This window comes from Scatophagus argus, chromosome 22 (assembly GCF_020382885.2).
Source record: "Scatophagus argus isolate fScaArg1 chromosome 22, fScaArg1.pri, whole genome shotgun sequence".
Classification (NCBI taxonomy): domain Eukaryota; kingdom Metazoa; phylum Chordata; class Actinopteri; family Scatophagidae; genus Scatophagus; species Scatophagus argus.
The window spans coordinates 1,638,197-1,660,894 of record NC_058514.1 but is presented as its reverse complement, the minus strand read 5'-3'; the positions used below and the strand labels follow the sequence as shown (position 1 = coordinate 1,660,894).

Genomic DNA, 22,698 nt, shown 5'->3' with positions numbered 1-22,698 from the left:
CAGAGGCCTGTGCCAGCGGTGAATTAGCAGTAGTACAGTGTAGTAAAGTAAGGCCTGTATTACTAGCAAAGTTTACTCACAATATCAACAGTAAAAATGTTTTAAACATTCAAATGCCACGCCCTGTATTTGTATATAGTCTTAGTCTTTTCTGTGTGGAGTGTGTCATCTGTTATTCGATGATCTCTGCTCTGCTCTGTCCTCCAGCCCGCTGGCGGCCGCTATTGCTCAACACACACACGTCAGACGGTATAAAACACAGAGGAAACAGGAACACGGCAGTTCATCAGGAATCACGGCTTCATTCAGCAGGACAGCAGGGAGGAAAAATCCTCCACGACAGTAGCGGGGATTCCTCACTGCTGAGGCCGAGACTGGCGCTCCGGCTGCCGTGGCAAGACGCAGGCAGAGCCCGGTAACTCGACGGTGTTCGTTTGGTCGAAGGGACACGGGTGGAGGGGAAGAAGCAGGGAGACAGATGGAAAGATGGAGACCCCAGGTAAACTTTACTTAGTGCGTGGCAGAATGAGAGGCAAACAGACAGACAGACAGACAGACAGACAGAGCGACAGACAGGCAGTTAACTAGTGTCGTCTGAGTAAAACGAACTGATTGAGTTCAGACTATCATGAAACTATTTCAGCTGTTAATGTTTTAACCTGCGTTAGTTCTGTATCTCTATGGCAGGAGCTTCATGTTGAAGTCAGAGCATCACGCCGAACTTCATTTGAAAAAACAGTTATTTTACCGTCAGCTGTTTCACATCGAAAAATGTTCTTTTAAATCTATTAACAGACTGGTAGAAAGTAAATAAGTAAGTATTTACTCAAGTACTGCAAGGTAGTATCAGTTTCAAGAACTTGTACTTCACTTGAAGATTATTATTTTATGCAAGATTACTTAGTGCTACTTTACTACATTTTAGTGGTAATTTTAGCTTTATGTTTAGCTTTAAGTTTTAAGTTACAGCTGGAGGAAGTGACTCCAATACCAAGTGCTGATGGATAGTTTAGTTTGTAATAAAGGATCTCATTTTATAAATTGATCTGTTCTGTATGTAAAACCAAAAGTTGCACTTGGAAATAAAGCTGTAAATATCTTTGAGTAAAAAGTGCATTTATGTTGGAAGTACAGTGAAGTGCAAGTATAAAGTGTCATTAAATTTCATAAATCATCTGAAATTTCCACTTTGAGGATCAAGATTGGATTATGTTATCTTAAAACAGAAGTACAATTTTGCACTGTAGTACAGTAAGCCTGCTTGAGTAGATGTACTCGGCAACTTTTCATCGATAACTTGGATATAAAATAGTTAATTTTAGCTTATCATCCACCAGCTGTAACATGAATGTGTTGCTTCCACAGTGAAGCACCATAAGTAGTGTTGAAACAATATTTTATAATAATAATAATGATAAGATGACACTGACACAATTCGGCTGCATTTTGAACACTTTCACTCGTGGTACCTTCACTATGTTTTGATGTACTCAAATTAAAGTTTGGATGCAGGACTTGCAGGCTTTTACTTATAAACACCTGGTGTGTTAAACACAGAAAATGAGTGTTTTTGCACTAATGTTCTTACAGAAAGCTACTGTAAAATGATTTCAGATTCGTCATGTTATTGACACGATATTCTGACTAGACTTAGACTTTCTAACCTTCACTTTCTCTGTTTTTGCAGTGTGAACAGTTAAACAAAGCTCTCCTGGAGTAAACTAAGTGCGGAAACTTCCAGAGTCGTTGCCGAGATGCTGTTTAGTTTTTCAGCCAAGGGGCGCATCGTCGCCGGCCTGCTGGTCAACCTGCTGTCCTCCATCTGCATTGTCTTCATCAACAAGTGGATCTACGTGCACTATGGCTTCCCAAACATGACACTGACCCTCGTTCACTTTGTGGTCACCTGGCTGGGACTCTACGTATGCCAGAAAATGGACATCTTTGCACCAAAAAGCCTCCCGGTTCGCAGGATTGTGTGGTTGGCTCTGAGCTTCTGTGGCTTCGTGGCCTTCACCAATCTTTCCCTGCAGAACAACTCAATAGGAACGTACCAGCTGGCTAAAGCCATGACCACACCCGTCATCATCCTCATCCAGACCACCTACTACAAGAAGACCTTCTCCACCAAGATAAAACTGACGCTGGTCAGGAAGCTCTGAGTAATCCTCGTCGCATCACTTGAACGTTGAAGACATTGTGGTTAGCTACAGGAGGTTTTGAGCTGCTGCCTGTCTGTCTCTCCAGGTGCCCATAACATTAGGGGTGATACTGAACTCGTACTATGATGTGCGGTTCAACCTGCTGGGGACCGTGTTTGCAACGCTTGGTGTTCTGGTGACGTCGCTTTACCAAGTGGTGAGTAAAGATACCAAACTTAAGTATCTCAGAGACAAGAGATACAAAGTAGTTTTATGTGAAGTTGACAGTAATTCAAATAAATCTCTCTCTCTGTCTTCCTGTCTCTCTGCCTGTCTGTCTCTCTGTCCCAGTGGGTGGGGGCTAAACAACATGAGCTTCAGGTGAACTCTATGCAGCTTCTGTACTATCAGGTATTGTGGCTTCAAGGGTCCAAGGGTCACTTTATTCTCAGAGTCTCTCCTAAACATTAATCCTGTGACTGTATTTAGTAGCTTGTTAAATGAATGTGTAGTGTGACTTGATGACAGCAACATTAACACGGTGACCGTCCTGTCAGGCTCCTCTGTCGTCGGGCTTCCTGCTCTGCGTTGTCCCTCTGTTTGAGCCACTGACTGGAGACGGAGGAATATTTGGACCCTGGTCTCTTCCGGCTCTGGTGAGACTTCGCATCACACATGCAGAACACAGAGAAAACACACACTTAACACACTGCGTACCAGCTCTGCCAGTTAAGCTTCGAGTAATGTGTGAATTGGTTGCTAAGTAACACATGCAGCATCCGACCAGAAAGCATTCAGAGGCGTAAATGAGGAAGTCAGTGGCAGCAAAAGAACCATCACATTGTTTAATAAATAAGTTAAGTATGAACTTAGGAACAGCTGGTTGTTGCTGGGGTAACAGTGTGGTCCTCTGGTTTCCTAGGTGACAGTGCTGTTTTCAGGTGTGGTGGCGTTCCTGGTCAACCTCTCCATCTACTGGATCATTGGAAACACCTCCGCTGTCACGTATCCTTGGAGACACGGGGGCCAAACAAAGCCTCTGGTGGTCTGCAGAGGGTTTCAGGGGTTCTAGACCTCAGTGGGGGGTTGTGTTTATGACTCTGTAAGGTAAACTTATTGTGGGTTCCTGGAGGTCTCCAGGTGTTTGATGGATTTCGTGTTGTTCTCCTGACTCTAGTTCACAGCTACAACATGTTTGGTCATTTTAAATTCTGCATCACCCTGGTTGGAGGTTACCTGCTCTTCCATGACCCACTGTCACTCAACCAGGTGAGTCTTACTGTCCTGATTCAAACCAGTGACCTTCTGGTTCATGTCCTGCAATCATTTTTTCCAAATGTTCTCTACCTGTCTTACTCTCTCCCGTCTCCCATGCAGGCGTTGGGGATCCTCTGCACTCTGGCAGGCATCTTGTCTTACACTCACTTCAAGCTAATGGAACAGGAGGAGGGGAAGAGTCGCTTGGCTCAAAGGCCGTAGGCTAACTGACCTGTCAATCAACTGTACAGATGCTTGCCATTGGCTGCCCACAGTGTGACTGGAGGAGAGACCTCTTTTTTTATATAAATTTTTTATTTCATGAGTATTTTTGTAGGAGAGTAAAGAAGGATTAAATGTTTCTGATGTGTCGACACAAACTGCTCGCTGATGTTTATGTTTTTAAGGGAAACTGAAGCTCATCACACAGACGGACTTTGGACTGGACTTATTCAGCTGCTGAAAAGAAAATTAAACAAACTTACAAGATCATTTCAACACTTCCCAACCAGTATTTCTTACACTTTTCTGCCTGACTTACATTGCCAATCAGAAGCTAATACAGGATAGACTGATAGACTGGTCGATTTTTTTTTTTTTTTCCTGGTTTAATTTTTTTCTCGTCATTGGTCTCTTTTTTTCTATTGATTTAAATGATTTAATTGTTGAGTGTTAAAGGGTACAGCATTTCACTTTTCATTCAGTATTCCTAACCTTTATCTTTATTTTTTCTTTGTTTTTGAGAGAATTGTGTGATCAGGATTGTTATCACGATCACCAACATCCTACATCTGTTTTATTTTTCCTTCCAGAGACCATTTTAGGAGCATACCTCCAGGAGGTGGTGCGACCCATTGTTTTTGTTTAAAATATACAAACTACAGCCATTCGCTTTACTGCTGAATGAAACTCCAATCTAATGCTTCCTCAGCGATGTTTAATGACAGAAGCCAGCGAAGTCTGAACGGTCGGATTAAGATATTCAAACGTGCGCTCACATGGTTTGCAGCCTTCGCTCTTCGTTTCACTGCATTGTGTCGGACATGTAGTCTGTTGAATAAAAACATGATTTAGTGACTTTACAGTTTGGATTGTTTCTCTGCTGACCAACAGGTTGTAGACAGTCTCCATGAATACAGACATGCAGCGATGGAAGACAAGTTCACGTCCTCAAGTAACGATAAATTAACTTAAAAACAGTTTGTGTATTCAAAATCTTAAGGAAAGGTACGTTTAGTAAGATCAACAAAATCCAGTGTAAGTATAAAAGTAATACACGAGAAAGCATTTTACTGTTGTAGCTGCTTGAGGTGGAGCCTGGGTGAAACATTGGAGAGTTTCGCATCTTTGGGCCTCAGTCAGTTTGAAGAAAAGATGCTGAATGAGTCAAACCGTAACCATCACGAGTCAGTAAACCTGCCGCAGTACTTGTCATGAACGAGGTTTTCATTTATTATAACTGGACCTAACAAGTCGTTTTCCTGTGAACAGCTCTTCTGTGTAGCTTTCCTGTGACTGAGCTGAGCTTTCAGTAACACTGTGTGTGTGTGTGTATGTATCATCCACACTGTGTCAATAAAGCTACAACAGCAACCCTTGTTCACACACACGCACAGGAAGGGGCGCTGTGGGATTTCAGGTGAATGAATGAGTTGGACAGGGTGCGTTTAAAAATGTCTGTAGTCTCCCGAGAAGGAAAATCTGAGAGCTGCTTTATGACAACCTCACAAAGACTTTGTTGTGTTTGCACTGAAGGTCCAGTTTGGTTAACTGTTTGGAATTTTGGTTACGTTACATGGGTTCAGTTTTGATTTACCAGTTGAATAAATTAGATCAATGCTGCAGCTTTGTTGTAAAAAAAAATCTCATTAAAGTACAATACTATACGCCAATACTATTTTACCCACTAGGAGCTAAACAACACATATCATGATGAGTGATTATAAAGAGCGGCGTTTGCTGCAACCCAAACGTAACAGAGATTTTCGTGCATATAATTGTTGATACCTTCTATACACGGTTATACTCTACGTGACTTGCATTTTCGACTGCGGTCAAACCAGCTCACGATCGGAGACAAAGAGATTCAGGCAATGATATTCAAAAAGCCCAAATTGCTAATAAGAAAAATTGTGTTTTCAACTTGTTGCCTCCAAGAGGCCAAATAAGTCACTGACCGCAAAAAAGCTGTCACTACTGCAGACTACTGTTACATGAGTAGTCGCCCTCAGCATTGCCTGAAATATGACACAATATTAATGTATCAGAATATAAAATTAAGAATTGTTAAATATTATTGTGATGGAATTTAACCACAGAATACAAAATACGCCGGTCGTTGTGAAAAATATATAACTTAATGAACTTAACAGTGATATTTTCGGTAAGGCGTTTGTGGATCCACTTGAGAGGGTCCTTCTGCAGTTCACACGGAAACCAACTCTAATGACCGATGTTTGTTTTGCTACAATCAGCAGGTAAACCTTTCATTGTACTACAATATTTACACAAATATGATAACCGCTAAGTGCGGATTTAAGATATATGTTATTGTAAGTTTACACTATGATGACTTAATGCACACTAAATTCCAACTGAACACTGTCAAAACATTTGTTTACATTTGTTTCAGTGAGTCCAGTCAAGTGGCCTAGCTAAAGGCGTTAACGATGCTAATGCTAATTCTGCTAACTCATTTGTTAGATATTTTGTATGTCATTTGAAAAGCGACGGCATCTTTACAACAACGTAAAACGACATGACTTCTTTGAGGTTAACATTTGACGAATCATTTAGCTGCATCACTGTCATAAAACAGAGCTAACGTTAGCATGCTACACAAGGCAGTGCAGTTGGGCTATAAAGCTAGGTGGGTAACGAACGGCATCTACAACGAAGCTGCTGCGTAGGTGTGCGTCACACTAATGTTAGAGAATTTAGTTGTAGTTTAGTGTGTTGTCCACCTTTTTTTAAAAAAATACAACTAATCTCTTACGTTATTTGTGTACTGAGAAAAATGGAAGCTCTCGCCTTATCATTTTGCTAATAATAAAGATAACAATAATTAAATAAGCCATTAAAATTAACATCAGGTCGTTTATCTAATTGTATTCACAATCGTCATTTTCTCAGTAAATAAATAAATAAATAAATAAAAGGCTTATTTATTTTTTTTAAAAAAAGCAAGAGATCGTTTAACATGTTTCAGTTTTACTTGCTACTTTTGTATACTTCTTTGTATTGCAAGTGCAACCCTGGCACATCAGTTTCCTGCGGGGTCAATAAAGTTCTTATCTTATCTTAACATCACCTAACCTATTGCTGCTTTTGTAATATACTAGCAACATAATTTATATGAAGTGTTTTCATTTTTTAACTTGTCCGTTAATTTGTATGAAATTGAAAGATATTTATTAGTAACACTGGAAGAAGAATGAAATATCAGTATACACTGGTAAAACAGTTACATTTTCGTTTATGTTTTACAAATTCAGTAGAGAACAGACAGAGTATTTGTTTTTATGTTACACAATATTTATGTTTTGTTTTTATAGAGATGCTTGAAAGAGTCATTAAGGATTCTGGAAATTCCTTAAGAACGGCAGTAAGAGCTGTTAAACAAGCATTTCTTTCTGTGTTTCTGCAGTATGCCAGCTGAACGCAAGCGCTCAGTAAACATGGACGAGAAAGACGTTTGCTCCTTTAGTAACAAGGAAAAAGAGAAAGACAGAGACGGTGAAAGAAGACCGGCATCTGCTCGAGACAAAGGGAAAGACGAGGCCAAAATGAGTGGTAAAAAAGACAGTGGCAAGGAGGAGAAGAGAAAGCGTTTGGAGGAGGAGAAGAAGAAGAAGGAGGAAAAGGAGCGAAGAAAGAAAGAGGAGGAAAAACAGAAAGCAGAGGAGGAACAGAAGAAGAAAGAAGAGGAGGAGAAGAGGCAGCAGGAGGAGCAGGAGAAGAAGCTGCAAGAGGAGGAGGCCAAAAGACAACGTGAAGAGGAGGCAGCTCTCCTGAAGTAACTGATACATTTTTCACATGAAGATTAATAATTATTTAATGTGTGACAGCATGCTGATGTCAGGACAAACTCGAACTTGTTAGCAAAGGCTCTAAAAGGAAGTGATGCATTGACTGTACAGCTACAACCAAACCTAATGCAAATCTACTGTCTTGCTTTAATCGTGTGTCTTTCTCTATTTTACCTCCTTTCTGCAGGGAGAAGGAGGAGGGGCATCAGCTGCACCAGGAGGCATGGGAACGGCATCAGTGCAGGAAGGAACTCCGCAGCAAGAACCAGAATGCCCAAGAGGGTCGGCCTGAAGAGGCCTTCTTTAGCCGACTGGACTCCAGCCTTAAAAAGAACACTGCCTTTGTCAAGAAGCTGCGTACACTTACTGAACAGCAGCGAGACTCGCTCTCCAATGACTTTGCCTCACTGAACCTCAGCAAGTACATTGGTGAAGCTGTGAGCTCTGTGGTGGAGGCCAAGCTGAAGATCTCTGATGTAGGCTGCGCTGTCCATCTGTGCTCCCTCTTCCACCAGAGGTACGCTGAGTTTGCTCCGTTACTGTTACAGGCGTGGAAGAAGCACTTTGAAGCAAGGAAGGAGGACAAGGCTCCCAACGTGAGCAAGCTGCGCACAGACCTGCGCTTTATTGCCGAGCTTACTATCGTTGGCCTCTTCACGGACAAAGAGGGCCTTTCGCTCATTTACGAGCAGCTGAAGAACATTATTGGAACCGACCGGGAGACACACACTCATGTGTCAGTGGTTATCAGCTTCTGTAAGCATTGTGGGGATGACGTGGCTGGTCTGGTGCCCCGTAAGGTGAAACTGGCTGCTGAGAAGTTTGGCTTGACCTTCCCTCCCAGCGAGATAATCAGCACAGAGAAACAGCAGCCCTTCCAGAACCTGCTACGGGAGTACTTCACATCGCTGACCAAACACCTGAAGAAGGACCACCGGGAGCTGCAGAACATTGAGAGGCAGAACAGGTGAGTACTCAACCACAGTTAAAGTTTCTAGCTTTTCTTCCTTTGAAGTTCTACTTCATCACTTTTAGTTTTTCACTATGATAAAACTTCTTTCAGGCGTATCCTACATTCCAAAGGGGAGCTGAGTGAGGACAGACACAAGCAGTACGAAGAGTTTGCCACTTCCTACCAGAAGCTGCTGGCCAACACTCAGTCTCTAGCAGATCTGCTTGATGAAAACATGCCAGACCTGCCTCAGGACAAGACAGTGCAGGAGGGTGTGTGGGCCGTCTTTCCAGAACTGCAGTTAAATTACTGCTATTTCATGTGTTTTTATTTTAAATGGTGGATTTATGTGAAGTGAAATTGTTATTAATTTTGTTTTATTTTTTGTACATAATGTTGCTCTCTCAGAACATGGCCCTGGCATTGATATTTTCACCCCCGGTAAGCCTGGAGAGTACGACCTGGAGGGAGGGATCTGGGAAGATGAAGACGCTCGTAACTTCTACGAGAACTTGGTGGACCTGAAGGCTTTTGTCCCTGCCATCCTCTTCAAGGACAATGAGAAAAGTAACCAGGGCAAGGACAAGGATGACGCCAAAGGTATAATTAACAAATCTGCAGAGAAATGAAGAAAGAAATTCAGTCTGAGTTTTATTCTCATTGTGCTGTTGTTGCTGTCTGGCTCAGATGGCAGAGAGGGGAAAGACGCAGTTAGCACCACAGAGGAACTGGAGCTGGAGTTAGAAGCTCTGGACATCACTGATGAACCTCTGGAACTGGAAGGTCCAGACGAAGCAGAAAATGAAGAACTGGCCAAAAAACTGCTGGATGAACAAGGCGAGTCCATTCATAAAAGCCCCTCTGTACTTACAGTACCTGTAAGGGTAATTTTGCATGTTTTGTAAATATGGTTGGTCCTGTGTCAAACTGGTTTGGTATTCCAGACCAGAATCGTGCATGTTGTTGGAGAGAGAGAGAAAAGTGCTGAGGCTGGAATGCTTTTCCAAATCAGGGTGTTTAGTGCTCACATTCGTAATGCATTGAGCTTGGATTTTAATGCATTTATATTTTTGTATGTGTAGAACAAGAGGATGAAGAGGCCAACACGGGGTCCCACTTGAAGCTAATTGTGGACGCCTTCATCCAGCAGCTACCCAACTGTGTCAATAGAGACCTCATAGACAAGGTGATGAAAAGCAAAAAAAGAACAACTACGTTCAGCCACGTTGTTTTTAAGACAAAAAAAGCTTACTTTGTGCTGAGATGACTTGATATGAACAAGATGATTTTGTGGAAGTACTTCAGATGTTTTTCCACCTGACTGAATGCTGACGGATAAAGAAGTTTGTGTCTTTAAATTTATGAATCCTGTGTTGACCCCTGCAGGCTGCCATGGACTTCTGCATGAATATGAACACCAAATCGAACAGGAGGAAGCTTGTCCGAGCCCTCTTCACTGTCCCCAGGCAGAGGTAAAGCTGTGCAGGCTGTATCAGTGTGCTGACCAAAGGCACAAGGATAACGTTGGTCTTTCGATATCTTTTAGAGGAAGAAAATATGCACGTCTTTTATTGATTAGAAAGTAAAATACAGAATATCATCAGCCTTGTTATATACCTTCACTCACCACCAGGGAGAGCTGTCATCATAATTAATAGTCTGAAAATGAGAGGAGCGCTGACTCTTTTCTCCACTTGCAGGTTGGATCTTCTGCCCTTCTATGCTCGCCTGGTGGCAACTCTTCATCCCTGCATGTCAGACGTGGCTGAGGACCTGTGCTCCATGCTGAAGGGAGACTTCAGGTTCCATGTAGGTCTTCTTTTGTTCAGTTTTATTGCATCACCTCAATTAAAGGTGTATAGCAGTGGGGTGTAGTGGCATGAGCAGGCACAGTAACAGTTAAGATCGTGGTGATTCTTGTTCTTGATTTTGAATGGTGGTCTGCAGAAGTGAACTAACAGGACTTTGTATGAAAATATTAAAAGTTATGGCTCTTTTTGTCATCATTTGTTGTGCTGATGTTTGCGCTGTAGATTCGGAAGAAGGACCAGATCAACATTGAGACAAAAAATAAAACCGTCAGATTCATCGGGGAACTGGCCAAGTTCAAGATGTTTTCGAAAACGGACACGCTTCATTGTCTCAAGGCGGGTGAAACATTGTTGGTTGAGGCTTTGTTGTCACTGAGCTGATGGAGTGTTTTAACAGGAAAGTGTTTGCGCGTGTGTGTGGCCCAACAGATGCTGCTGTCCGATTTCACCCACCACCATATCGAGATGGCCTGCACTCTGCTGGAGACCTGCGGCCGTTTCCTCTTCAGATCCCCCGACTCTCATCTGCGTACCAGCGTCTTGCTGGTTAGTTCACATCATCATCATCATAGCAGTGTCATACTTTAAAGTAGCGAGACGATAATAAGATACAAGAAAGAAAAGCGAGGCTAATAGAGGAGATGTTGGAACTTAATAGTGAGGACACACGATCACGATTGTTATTTGGGTGTGACGACTAATTGGACCAAGTTGGGTCAAGTCTGGTAACCATTATTTTGGAAGTATTCAGATTTTAAGTTGTAGTCCTCATGTAAACGGCTGATATTTTTCTGCATTCCAGGAGCAAATGATGCGTAAAAAGCAGGCGCAGCATCTGGACGCCCGTTATGTGACAATGGTGGAGAACGCCTACTACTACTGCAACCCCCCGCCCGTGGAGAAGACAGTGAAGAAGAAGAGGCCGCCGCTGCAGGAGTACATCCGCAAGCTGCTCTACAAGGACCTGTCCAAGGTCACCACCGAGAAGGTGCTGAGGCAGATGCGCAAGCTTCCCTGGCACGACCCCGAGGTCAAGAGCTACCTGATCTGCTGCATGGTCAACATCTGGAACGTCAAGTACAACAGCATCCACTGTGTGGCCAACCTGCTGGCCGGGCTGGTGGCCTACCAGGAGGACGTGGGCATCCATGTGGTGGACGGAGTGCTGGAGGACATCCGGCTGGGCATGGAGGTAAGGAGAGTGTGTTGTAGTATTAACAGTGTATCCTTTACTCAAAGTAGAGGTTTGGCACAGTTAAAGGACTGACAGACAAATGAAACCTAATCCTGACTGACATTTCTGACAGTTGGCTGAAGAGGAGATCCACGTTGTTAGACGTTGCAGGACACGTGAGAACCCTGAGCTGCATACTGAGCCCAGATCATGTGATTGTGCACATTTGAAATCACTTCACATTACTGAAAATGTTGACAAGGGCACATGAGAAGCCACATTTGTCTCAGGTTAAACCCCTAACTGAGCCAAAACTCAGTCCAACTGGCCGGGGTGAAACCGGATATGTTTATATTTTTTAAAATCACATTGCAAATGACAGTATTGAAACGTTTGGGGAGTCTAGACCCAAATAAGCCCATTCTTGTGTTGGGATTGCTAAAGACTTCTAGAAGTAAACCTTTTGTACATTTACTTAATGAAGGTGTTTCATTCAGGACTTGAAACAAATCCCTGTATTTTTACAGTGTTGTATGATTACTTTTACTTCAGCATAGTATCAAAATACTTCTTCCGCCGCTGTCCATTCTCAGGTCAATCAGCCCAAGTTCAACCAGCGGCGGGTCAGCAGCGCCAAGTTCCTGGGTGAGCTTTACAACTACCGCATGGTGGAGTCAGCCGTCATTTTCCGCACCCTCTTCTCCTTCATCTCTTTCGGGATCAATCAGGACGGCAGCCCAAGCACACTGGACCCTCCGGAGCACCTGTTCCGTATCCGCCTGGTGTGCACCCTGCTTGACACCTGCGGCCAGTACTTTGACCGAGGCTCCAGCAAGAGGAAACTGGACTGTTTCCTCATCTACTTCCAGGCATGTCTGCCCCTGATGCACCTCTGGTTCCTGTCTTTGGTGTCTTTGAATTCTCAGTATCTCTGTCTTTCTGGCTTTACTTCATCTGTGTCTTACTTAGAGGATAAAGTTGGTGATAGTCTGTATCAGATATTGGTTGCCATAGATATGATTGTCATTTTTAGTCTTATATTTTGACATTTTTTTTGATATTTTTAGACACCTTTAGGGATGAAGCCTCACACTTCATCTTCTGCACAAGTGCTTGAATTTGACTGCTTGCTGAAAAGCTGATAGAAATGCTCTCACCATCAGTTTGCTTCTCATAATCATTCAAGTGAACTGATTGATGTAAACCAGGGGTTACGTCTGATTCTGTGAGTGTGAATTATGACATTTTGGCCTGAACTAATTGAGGCAATAAGTCTCTTCTACTCCTGTCTGAGAGACTGTAGTCCATGTTGCAGAGTGTATTTTGGAGTACTTTTAGGATTCTGAGCATGAGTATAAATGAAATGGTGTGTGTGTTTGTGTCTGCAGCGGTACATCTGGTGGAAAAAGAGCCTTGATGTTTGGACCAAGGACCACCCGTTCCCCATCGACATCGATTACATGATCAGCGACACCTTGGAGCTGCTCAGGCCCAAGATGAGGTTCAGCTGCTCCCTGGAGGAGGCCACCAAGCAGGTCGTCGACCTGGAGAGGGAGGTGCTCGTCAAACTAGGTAAAGGTCACACAGCGTGCACATATCTCAAGAGTCCACGGTGCTACAGGCTGTTGTCTGTGTCCAGCATGTACTGAGTGAAAGTGTGTGAAGGATGATTGCATGGCAGCCAGTCTCGCCGGTTGAGCTGCTCTCCGTCGTCCCAGATGAGCAGCATTCCTCCGTGTGGAGGAGGACAATAGCGCTGCATCACTCATCACTCTGCTTTATCTGTCAGACAGGTTTTAAACACACACATACCTCATACATACAGTCACTGGAAGGTTCCAGTGCACACAAGAGCCTTTAGGAATGGTAATCACAAATTAAAATGAATGTCATCCATCAGTTTCTTTTAGGAGGCTCGGCCACGCAGATTTGTTCCCACCAAAAATGTTATCTGTTTTCATGTTGTTCTTTTCAAAAGTCGAAGTGACATGCATGTGAATTAGCAGTTAATAACATGATTGCATGATGCCAAACATTCCTCTGACCCCAGCTTGTGAGGATATGCGGATTTTGTATTTTTGGGCTTTTTAAGTTTCCAAATGAGCATTTGAGGCTTTTCAGATAGACTTGACAGCCGTGGTGTCCTACTGCTTTGGTGTGTGATAACTCAAGAGCAACAAAAGAGGCAGAGAGCAGGAAGAAGGAAACGTAGCAGGTGTATTTCGTATTTCTCTGCAGATGACAAAACAGCAACACTGTCTTTGTTCAACAGTTTCAAGGTGTTAACTTGGAATGTGCAGAGGAACGTTTAAACAGCAGCTCCACCCTCTGAGAGTGTGACACTGACAGGCTGGTTTGTCAGTGGTGGAGGAAGTACTCAGACCGTTAACAAAGTAAATGCTACCAGTAGTACTGAGATGAGATGATCATACACATGCGAATGTATTTTTGCATCAGTGTGGGGCAAATAAAGTAATTGAATTGATTTAGCTTCATTTAGTTAGTTCAAGTCGTTTTCTCACTCATACGGCTTTGTTGAAATAAATAGAAAATATAAATTGGCTGAATAACAATGTTAGATAACATATGTTGCAACTGTGGCTTTGGAGAAAGTGATGCTTAAGCTTAAATTGATTCTTAGTTTGTTGAAATGTGTTCTGTTTCTCAGCAGTACATTAAGTGCTTCGCTTCCTACGCTCGTACTTGTGCCACTTCTGCAAAGTGAACTGGAAGCGTTACTGTAAGCTTTGTTTGCGTTGTGTACTTTTTTAAGGGCACAACTTGTGAAATGATTTTTCTCTCTGAATGTTTGTCTCTCGTCTTGTCTCTCTGTTTATATCTCATTCACTGAGTCGAGCCCTGAGGCTCCGCCCCCACTGCTGTACCGAGCGCCGTTCACCTGTTTATTCAGAGTGTATTCATGTTGAACGTGTCGCTTGTCCAGATTGTTCCATCTCCGTCTCCAGCACTGCATGTGTACATGTCCCCAGCACTACACCCACTGAGTTTGATGTGGAACAGATGAACAAGCGGGCGTTGTTCGCTTGTTTCTTAAATAATCCATTACAAGAGTAAAAGACCTGCATTCAGAAGTTTTATTAGCAAAATGTACTAGCAAAGCAAAACAAGGCTCTGTGACTGATAAACTGTTACATGTGTGCTGGACCACTGTGTGCCTCAAACGGTTATTTAAATGAAGCTTTCTAAGAAGATGGGAGAAATGTCTCTTTGGTGGAAATCTGAAACGTGACAAGGAACTGAGGAGAAAAAGCGATTGATGAGGTTGATGGGGGCCCCTTTAGCTGAACAGCGGCGCCATTGTTTTACCTTTCATTCTTGAACCAGGATCAGGCATTCCTCATCCTCGAGTCACACAAAACCTGATCTTCAGCTCTCAGCCTCCCGTCTGACTGACTTCATTTTTGTGCTGTCACCACAATTGCATAATTAGGCTCATTAGCTGGTTGTACATATCATGCAGGTCAGCAACAGAGGAGCACATGAATGAAACAGTAATTCCATCCTGAACATTTGCTCTATTTTTAACTGAAGCTTTTGTTTGAAGAAAGCTGCTGGGTGGGGCTTGGTTTGGAGGTATTTATGATGTAATTATAACCCCTCAGCAGAATTTATCATGTTTTTAAAGATGATGTTTTTACCAGTTTCTTCAGAAGAGTTTGACCTTCTTCACATGTGTTTTAATAAAGGTCTGGCCATGGAGAAGGACGGTCGCTCCAGTGCCATGAGTGAAGGGGAGGGTATGGACGAGGAAGACGACGACGACGATGAGGAGGGAGGCGCTGAGACTGAGGAACAGTCGGGCAACGAGAGTGAAATGAATGAACAGGAAGAGGATGTGAGTCAGTTTGTTAATAATATTCAAAACTTCATTTACCGTGAAGAAACCTTATTTTGTGCATCATGAGAACACACATTTGGAGTGAAAATGATCACCCAAACTTGTTGGGTTTTTACCCTCGAAGTTTGAATGAAGGGAAAGAGTTCAATTCAATCGCTAACCCAACATATTGATTTTATGTCTTGTAGCTGTTCTGGAAAATCAGAACCCAGAATCATATGACATTATGGCTGAATTCTGTGTCTTGTTTTCCACAGGAAGGATCTGAGAACGAAGAAGAGGAGAGGGAGGAAGAGGAAGAAGAGAACACCGACTATCTGACTGACTCCAATAAAGAAAATGAGACAGACGAAGAGAACAATGTGAGATCATGCGCAGCCTAATCACTGTTACAAATAGAGGATGAGTGATGGTGAATGTCAACACATTTAGAGGACTGAGGTGTTAATTTAAAGATTTGTAAATGCTTTCGTGTCTGTTGCTGCCTGTGTGCAGGAGGTTACCATCCGTGGTGGTGGACTGAAGCACGTGGCCTGCGCTGAAGATGAGGACTTCATTCAGGCTCTGGACAAGATGATGCTGGAGAACCTGCAGCAGCGTAGCGGCGAGACGGTGAAAGTGCACCAGCTGGACGTGGCCATCCCTCTGCAGCTGAAGAGCCAGCTGAAGAAGGGAAGCTCCGGGCAGCCGTGCCTCGGGGAGGGAGACTCGGACATCTCCGACACCATGCAGTTCGTCATGCTAACACGCAAGGGCAACAAGCAACAGGTAAACCGCGAGGTGGCCAAAAAGCACACTTACACACATACACAGGCCCACTATCACAATCTCTGTAGAAATAAAAATGTGTATGACCTCCTGCAAATCTATGCATCCACTGCTGTTATCTGTTAAACAGTCAAATCGATTCACACTGTAAACTCTCCTTCATCAAAGTGCACCGTGCGTCTGGTTGCATATCAAACACGCTCTTCAGACATGGAGTACAGAAGATTACAGCTTCATCCAGCTGTCAAAGTCATTTGGACTGAGGTGACTTTTATGTAAATGTTCCTTAAGCTTTCATTCAGAAGTGACAGAGCAGAGGAACTCTCTACCTGCTGTCCAGAGCAGCAGCCGTCATCTTCTCCTTAGGACTGTGACTGAGTAAATCAAAGATCAGGCAACAAAACAAACACAGCAAAACAAATGTAGGCACTTATAGTAGTTAAGCTAATTAAAATAAGCCACACCAGGAAAAAAAGGGGGAAGGGTGACAAAAAACGAGGCACAACATAAAAATTACAAACTGAAAGATAGTAATATTTTTATTTTGTTGTTTCCTTCTATAAAAATGTGAACAGACGTCATTAAACGTCCCTTAGTAATTATTAGTCCTTGTGATTAAAGTTTCAAAAGTGACGACGTTGATCTTTCAGCAGAAACAACCTTTTGTTTCCAGTGACGGAGAACAACCCTCGAGCTGCTGAAGGTTTCATTGCCTTTTAGTTTTATCGTCTACAGACTCACAGGTGTTGGTTAGCTGACAAAAGTCCAGAAATAACCACAGGAACAGGAGTGCTCTTCAGTTTAATAAACAGCGAGTAGACGAGCGAAGATCAGCGTGAGGCGCTTTGAATGTCTCATACAGAAGCTTCGCACCGAATGAAATCCCCTCACACACTCGGCTCAGTCTGACTGAGCCCAGAAATAATATTGACTCTCTGGGCCTGTGTGTGTGTGTGTGTGTGTGTGTGTGTGTGTGTGTGTGTGTGGAGCTGCAGTAGTGGAATGTGTGGTTTGAGGGCAGAGACTTGCTCTTGTACTGTAGGGTGTGTCTGGTTTCTCTGCCAGTTGCTCGGAGGTTTAATGGAGCGTTGAGTCCACACGGCTTCTCTGTGTTTGAGAGGACGTCCGCAAGATGAACGCAAGCAAAAAATAAAAAAAATAAAAATATGGAAGTTCGAACGAACACAGAATATCTTTGTAGGTGTGTAAGTGAGGTGTGTGGATGGGAAATGACATTTCTCTCTTTGCACACACACACACACACACACACACACACAGCCTCACCAGGTTACTGCAGCAGTCCAACCAAAATCAGTCCAACCTTTAACCCGTTTTTGGTTACTGATCTTATGTGCGTCACGCCAATGTGTGTGTGTGTGTGTGTGTGTGTGTGTGTGGTCAACAGTACAAGATCCTGAACGTGCCGCTGTCGTCCCACCTGGCGGCGAACCACTTCAACCAGCAGCAGGCCGAACAGGAGGAGCGCATGAGGATGAAGAAGCTGACGCTGGACATCAACGAGAGGCAGGAGCAGGAGGACTACCAGGGTACGTCTCTGAGAAAGACTTGAACTCTGACTCTGTCCACCGAACAGGAAGCTTGAGCATCAACATTTTACAGCAAGTTTTTATCTTCTCCCTTACGAAAATGAGAATTTGGCAAACGTCCATGTTTGCCAGATCAAATCAGACACCACCCCACCCACTGCAGATTAAATCATTTTATTAAAGAGACAATGTTGAGATAAAGTTACCTATAGGATTAAATGTCTTACAACTGCATCTTTTTACATAACACTGTCACTGAGGATGGCTTTAGTGCACGTGACAGAGGCAGCAATTAACAGGGAAGTCAGTTCCTAAAAAGCAATAAGCTGTGACCTTTATCACAACATCAGGGTGTGCTGTTCCTCGCTGTTTCACTTCCATTAAGACCCCTTTGAAGTTCTGCCTCCCCAAGAAACAGCAGGTTCATTTCCTTGTTTTAGCCGTCGCTGCGCAGCCAATCACAGGGCTTTTCTCCGGTTTTGTTTACATCTGTGATTCAGTGTTGATTTTGGCGAACGTTTAGTCAAGTCATTTTAGTGCCAACAGAAAACATTTCGGCCTTTAAGTTTTCTCCTGCATTTTGAATGTTTATGTCTTCTAAGCATTTTGAAGCCACAGCTGTCGCCGTCTTTGTTGCGTTCATGTTACCATGGTTACAGTGGTTGTTACCCGTGTACTCATCCGGCATCAGCATCTCCACATCTTCCTGTTGTCTCCGCTGTTCATTCAGAAGCCGATTCGCTCACCAGCTCACTAAAATTCCTGTTTGTTCTCTGTGTTGGTTCAGAGAGGAGAAGCTAAAACGCTGGATAACATTAAGCAAACATCCAAACTTAAGTTAGCTTAGCTTTTTATAAATACTGAGACCCGCTTGTTTAGGCAGTTTGTTCCAGCTGTTTTGTTGTCGCTTCTTCTGTCATTGTGGTGAATTTAGTCCATAAATCTCCTCGTTTCCTTCCAAGATCAGTCGTTATTAGCTAACAGAATAAGAGATTTGAAACTTTTATTTATTAGGTTGACTCTGACTGTGACTCTGAAGACGTCTGCATGTCGTTCAGTCAGACTTTAAATTAAAAAGTTTATCATCTCGTTTGCCTTTTTTGTTTTTTTGATGAGACGGATTTATCATTGTTCAAGTTTTCAAAGTCAGCTTTGTCTTTCCCTCTTTTTTGATTAGTTACAGCTGCTTTGTTGTTGTTGCTAAAATTAACACAGTTGTGCATAAACCACATGTTTTTCCTGTGTGTGTGCGTGTTACAGAGATGATGCAGTCCCTCGCCCAGCGTCCGGCTCCGGCCAACACCAACCGGGAGCGTCGGCCTCGCTACCAGCACCCGAAAGGAGCTCCAAACGCCGACCTCATCTTCAAGACCGGAGGAAGGTGAGCCGTGATCCCCGACGCGAGCTGCAGAATGTGGTGGATAAGTGCTCATCATGTAATTACACGCTGACTCACTGGTGTCTCTTTAAACAGCGTGAAAGGGGCAAGAAATGAAAGACATGAGAAGCGAGACAGACAAGAGAGACGAGACAGGAAAGACAAGCAGGAGAGAAGCCAAAGACATATCACTGAGTAGGTTAGAGTGGCTGAGTGTCCTCGAGTCGCCGAGGACTAAAATCGAACATCGCAGAGATGAAGCTAGTTCAAAAAAACAGAGAGAAGGTTTCAGTGAGGACTTCCTGCTTGTGTTGGCACTTTAAACTGAATCAGATTTTCAGGTGCTAAGAGTTCACTTCGGTTTATTTTTCTGTAAAAAACACTGGGAATATTTGAAAATAAAGATTATTTGAAGCTTATACTTTAATAACAAAAGCATCTTCTGTGTCGTTGTTGATTCTGTAACGTGGAATGACAGCACAACATAAACATGTCAGAGGATGTGATTCATACAGGGCATTTAAGCTTGTGCACGTGCATTAATTAGGCAGCACGAGATAAAATGCCTCCTTAATAAAGGCAACGAAGAAATCCTCTCGGATAATAAGAAAACTGATTTCATTTCCCCAGCTGAAACAGGCAAAGGACATGTGTAGCAAGGGACATGAGACAAGAGAGCCAAACAAGGCCTGCAGGTGACAGGCTGCCATTAAAATATCAAGAGGTTCAGTCAAACAAGGCTGCACAATGTTCAAAACCACCCTCAGAAAGGCTAAAGTCAGCACAGAGGTCTCAGAGTAACCTCAACAGGCCTCTGCAGTAAGCTGATGTGGATCAGGATGACTCGGGTGTGGAGGTCTCTCAGCGAGGGCGTCGTCACACACTCTGATTGGCCGAGAGGGAAGTGCTCCAAGCTGCTTTCAGTCATCATTTAGGAGTCAGTCTCCACACCAGGTGATCTGAATAAAACTTCAGACGACTCAGAGGGATTCTGACGCTGAGCTCAAGTGAGTTGGAGAAACTGAAGGAAGTTTAAATTGAGATAAAGTGGAAAAAGTGTCTGAATAAAACAGGTACAAAGAGAAGCAGATTTCTTACTTTTGATCATGGATTGAAAGTTCTATTAGAGTATACATTTTTTAAGGTGCTTTGTAAAGTTTGAAGTTATGTTTCCCTCAGAGAGAGAGCATTGGACTTAAATTTATCACAAACATGACTCCAATTGAATGATCGTGTTGCTTTGTAAAAGCTCAAGTTCAACTTAAATCTCCTTTTTTCATCACTCACTGCAATATTTAAATTGAGCCACAAACAACATGTCCACGTCCTGTTTTGTAGCTGCTTTATTTAAGAGTAGTCGTGGCCGCTGCTGACCCACGTGTACGCTGTTTCCTGTCACTGCTTCACAATAAGAGCTGCCTTGTGTTTCACCAGCTCTGTGCTTTGACTGTGAAGCAGCAGCTGTCATAAATGTTTAGCATTAGTAGGAAGTTGAGCGTGAGCGGTAAGCAGAGATCTCAGCGAGGTGGAGTTAAATGCGCCGAATGGCTGCTGCTGAACTCCATGACTCAGGCTGCAGTCAGGGCTGCACGGCGCTCATGTCGCTCAGCAGCTCTACAGTAAACGTCTGCTCTCTCCTCCAGGAGACGCTGATCGGAGTCTGGGCCCAGGCTGAACGAGCGAGCGTGCAAGCAAGAGAGCAAACGAATGAGTGAGGAGCGAGAAAGAGAAGATCGGAGGGGAAAACCCGTCTAAACAGGGAACGAGTCCTCCAGACGCCGGGACAGACCAAACCCCTGACCTGAACACACACACACACTCTTACCCTACTGAAGGCGCCCGAAGCCTGAGGAGGAGAGGCAAAGCCGGGAGCTGGGGTCAGAGGTCAGGGGTCAGAGAGATGGCTCTCTTTCTTTTTTGTGTCTGTTGCCTGAGATGACGAATAAAAAAAAAACCCAACACTTGTCTGGACCAGAGAAAGAACTGCAAAGACGACTGAACAGCCGACCGTCCGACTGATGGCGAGACCGTCAGGAAGGCGTGATGAGCGCATCACCTGCCACTGAGGAAAAAAAGAGACTGAAAAACCTGCAAGTGGACAACATTTACAAGCGACTAGCGAGGGACATGGATGCTTTCATTACTGGACTCACGTGTTTGTTCTGACTTCCTCCAGAACCACGCACTGTCGTCAGGGCGGTGCTGAGGTGGAGTCGAAGGACGGGGCGGCAGGAGCTTTTAACACTTGTCCATAATCTGCTGGCACAGTGATGCAGAAGAAGACGTGATGATTGATGAGGTTGTTGAGAAGATGGAAGGGTGGCTGATGATGTGTTGCTGCTGTTCTGGAGGCTTGTGTCGCTCCACTGGTTTACTGCACTCATAAACATCACGTCTCCACAGTTTTTACCAAATTTAACCCACATAACACTTTGGCAACACTTAATTTTACGTGTTTGAAATTCATAAGAATTTTCCAAGCAAATTATGTAATTTTGCCCTCATTATCAAGACAGTCGATGATGTTGTGAGACAATTATTAGAGTTTAGATGTTAATTAAAGCTAAAAAGATAAATCGATAATCACAGGGTAGCCCAAGTTTAAATTTAGTGATCAATATGTATGTGTATGGGCAAGCAGTATCAATATCAGTACTGATAAAAATCCTGGCCGAGTTAGATGACAGGGTTGATACCATTTTTGTGTCAGTACGGTGACTATAAAGCCACAAGCCGGTTAGCTTAGCCTAGCATAAAGACTGTAAACAGAGGGAAAGTTCTAGCTTTGCTTTGTCCAGAGATTACAAAATAATTTTTACACAGTTTCAATATTAAAAAACAGCAGATCAGATACCAGGCATTGTCAACTACAGGAAGTTACTGCTCTCAGCCAATAAATAGTCTGGCCCATAACTCTCCTGGAAAGCCACAACTTCTCATTTAAAAGAACCAGATATGATAATTAATGTTGTTGTGTTAATTAGTGAACTTTAGAGATACTGGCAGGTGGATCTTATTAACCTGCGGCCAGAGCCAGACTAGCTCTTTCCTCCTGTTTCTAGCCCTTATGCTAAGCTAAGCTAACCACTTCCTGGCAGCAGCTTCATATAGATTTACTCTACACGCATTAGATTGGCCTCATGCAAGCAGTGGACGACGAGTGACATCCTGCTAATAAGAACGGCGGCTGCATTCCCAAACCCAGCAGTGACGTCCCACTCCCAATGAACACACACCACCGGAACAAGAGTTTCACACCATCAGACACTTTTCAGTCAGACTCCTGGTGACGTGACGGCATCAAGTGACCCGATCGCTGATGGACACCTGAGTGTACATAGTCTTCATTTTCTCCGACTTCTGTCCTGCTAAATGTTTTGTTTTTCAGAATCTAGAGCACCTAAGTGATAGTTTGGACAGGATTTGAGTTTGCTTTGAGTTGAATTTGTGAAGTGTAACTGATTTTTTTTTTCTTTGGACAAGTGATAACTGAGAGTCTTTAGCGATGACAGTGACAATATTATTTCAGATTAGTTTTATCTGTCGAGCCTGTAGATGGATAAATATTCTCCGTATTCTGCTGCATGCACCAGCTCTTTGTCATTCTCTGTTGTAGTAAAGTGTCCAGCGGTTTGTCTTTGTCTAGATTCAAAACTGCAAAAGAGAAAAAACAAACAAGCAGAAGAGAAAACAGCTCACGGCTTCATGTTGCGGCTCATGACGGACAAAAATGATCACAATAAACTTATGAAGATTATTGTTGTTTTCTTTAGATGAGCTTGT

The 22,698-nt window shown here is 43.3% G+C and overlaps 2 protein-coding genes across 6 annotated transcripts; both read left to right on the top strand.

Annotated features, from left to right (window-relative positions):
* The first annotated feature begins 266 nt into the window (after nucleotides 1–266).
* slc35e3 (solute carrier family 35 member E3) lies at nucleotides 267–4,480 on the top strand. Of its 2 annotated transcripts, none has more exons than XM_046379585.1 (8): nucleotides 267–499; nucleotides 1,688–2,147; nucleotides 2,248–2,358; nucleotides 2,493–2,552; nucleotides 2,699–2,797; nucleotides 3,064–3,146; nucleotides 3,326–3,410; nucleotides 3,519–4,480. In XM_046379585.1, exons 2-8 carry the CDS (start codon nucleotides 1,755–1,757, stop codon nucleotides 3,618–3,620), a joined length of 933 nt encoding a protein of 310 aa, XP_046235541.1. In that variant the 5' UTR covers nucleotides 267–499; nucleotides 1,688–1,754; the 3' UTR covers nucleotides 3,621–4,480. The 2 variants fall into 2 exon arrangements, with proteins under 2 accessions (XP_046235541.1, XP_046235542.1); XM_046379586.1 differs by having other exon boundaries at nucleotides 269–415.
* Nucleotides 4,481–5,737: 1,257 nt separating this feature from the next.
* On the top strand, nucleotides 5,738–22,672 carry upf2 (UPF2 regulator of nonsense mediated mRNA decay). Of its 4 annotated transcripts, none has more exons than XM_046378900.1 (20): nucleotides 5,738–5,875; nucleotides 7,045–7,413; nucleotides 7,614–8,393; nucleotides 8,490–8,650; nucleotides 8,787–8,978; nucleotides 9,066–9,215; nucleotides 9,461–9,564; nucleotides 9,765–9,850; nucleotides 10,079–10,187; nucleotides 10,412–10,525; nucleotides 10,619–10,735; nucleotides 10,992–11,381; nucleotides 11,957–12,232; nucleotides 12,752–12,935; nucleotides 15,071–15,219; nucleotides 15,480–15,584; nucleotides 15,718–15,990; nucleotides 17,396–17,537; nucleotides 18,798–18,918; nucleotides 19,012–19,350. In XM_046378900.1, exons 1-20 carry the CDS (start codon nucleotides 5,844–5,846, stop codon nucleotides 19,112–19,114), a joined length of 3,957 nt encoding a protein of 1,318 aa, XP_046234856.1. In that variant the 5' UTR covers nucleotides 5,738–5,843; the 3' UTR covers nucleotides 19,115–19,350. The 4 variants fall into 4 exon arrangements, with proteins under 4 accessions (XP_046234856.1, XP_046234858.1, XP_046234857.1 ...); XM_046378902.1 differs by lacking the exon at nucleotides 19,012–19,350 and adding an exon at nucleotides 20,562–22,672 and having other exon boundaries at nucleotides 5,739–5,875; XM_046378901.1 differs by lacking the exon at nucleotides 19,012–19,350 and adding an exon at nucleotides 20,559–22,672 and having other exon boundaries at nucleotides 5,739–5,875.
* The last annotated feature ends 26 nt before the right edge of the window (nucleotides 22,673–22,698 follow it).

Bases quoted from the DNA above. Each gene is read 5' to 3' on its own strand.
- slc35e3 (XM_046379585.1), top strand. From the start codon at position 1,755: ATGCTGTTTAGTTTTTCAGCCAAGGGGCGCATCGTCGCCGGCCTGCTG. The intron at 2,798-3,063 runs GTGAGACTTCGC...CTGGTTTCCTAG, and splicing joins CCTGGTCTCTTCCGGCTCTG to GTGACAGTGCTGTTTTCAGG. The intron at 3,411-3,518 runs GTGAGTCTTACT...TCTCCCATGCAG, and splicing joins ACCCACTGTCACTCAACCAG to GCGTTGGGGATCCTCTGCAC.
- upf2 (XM_046378900.1), top strand. From the start codon at position 5,844: ATGACCGATGTTTGTTTTGCTACAATCAGCAG. The intron at 8,979-9,065 runs GTATAATTAACA...TGTCTGGCTCAG, and splicing joins GGACAAGGATGACGCCAAAG to ATGGCAGAGAGGGGAAAGAC. The intron at 15,220-15,479 runs GTGAGTCAGTTT...TGTTTTCCACAG, and splicing joins TGAATGAACAGGAAGAGGAT to GAAGGATCTGAGAACGAAGA.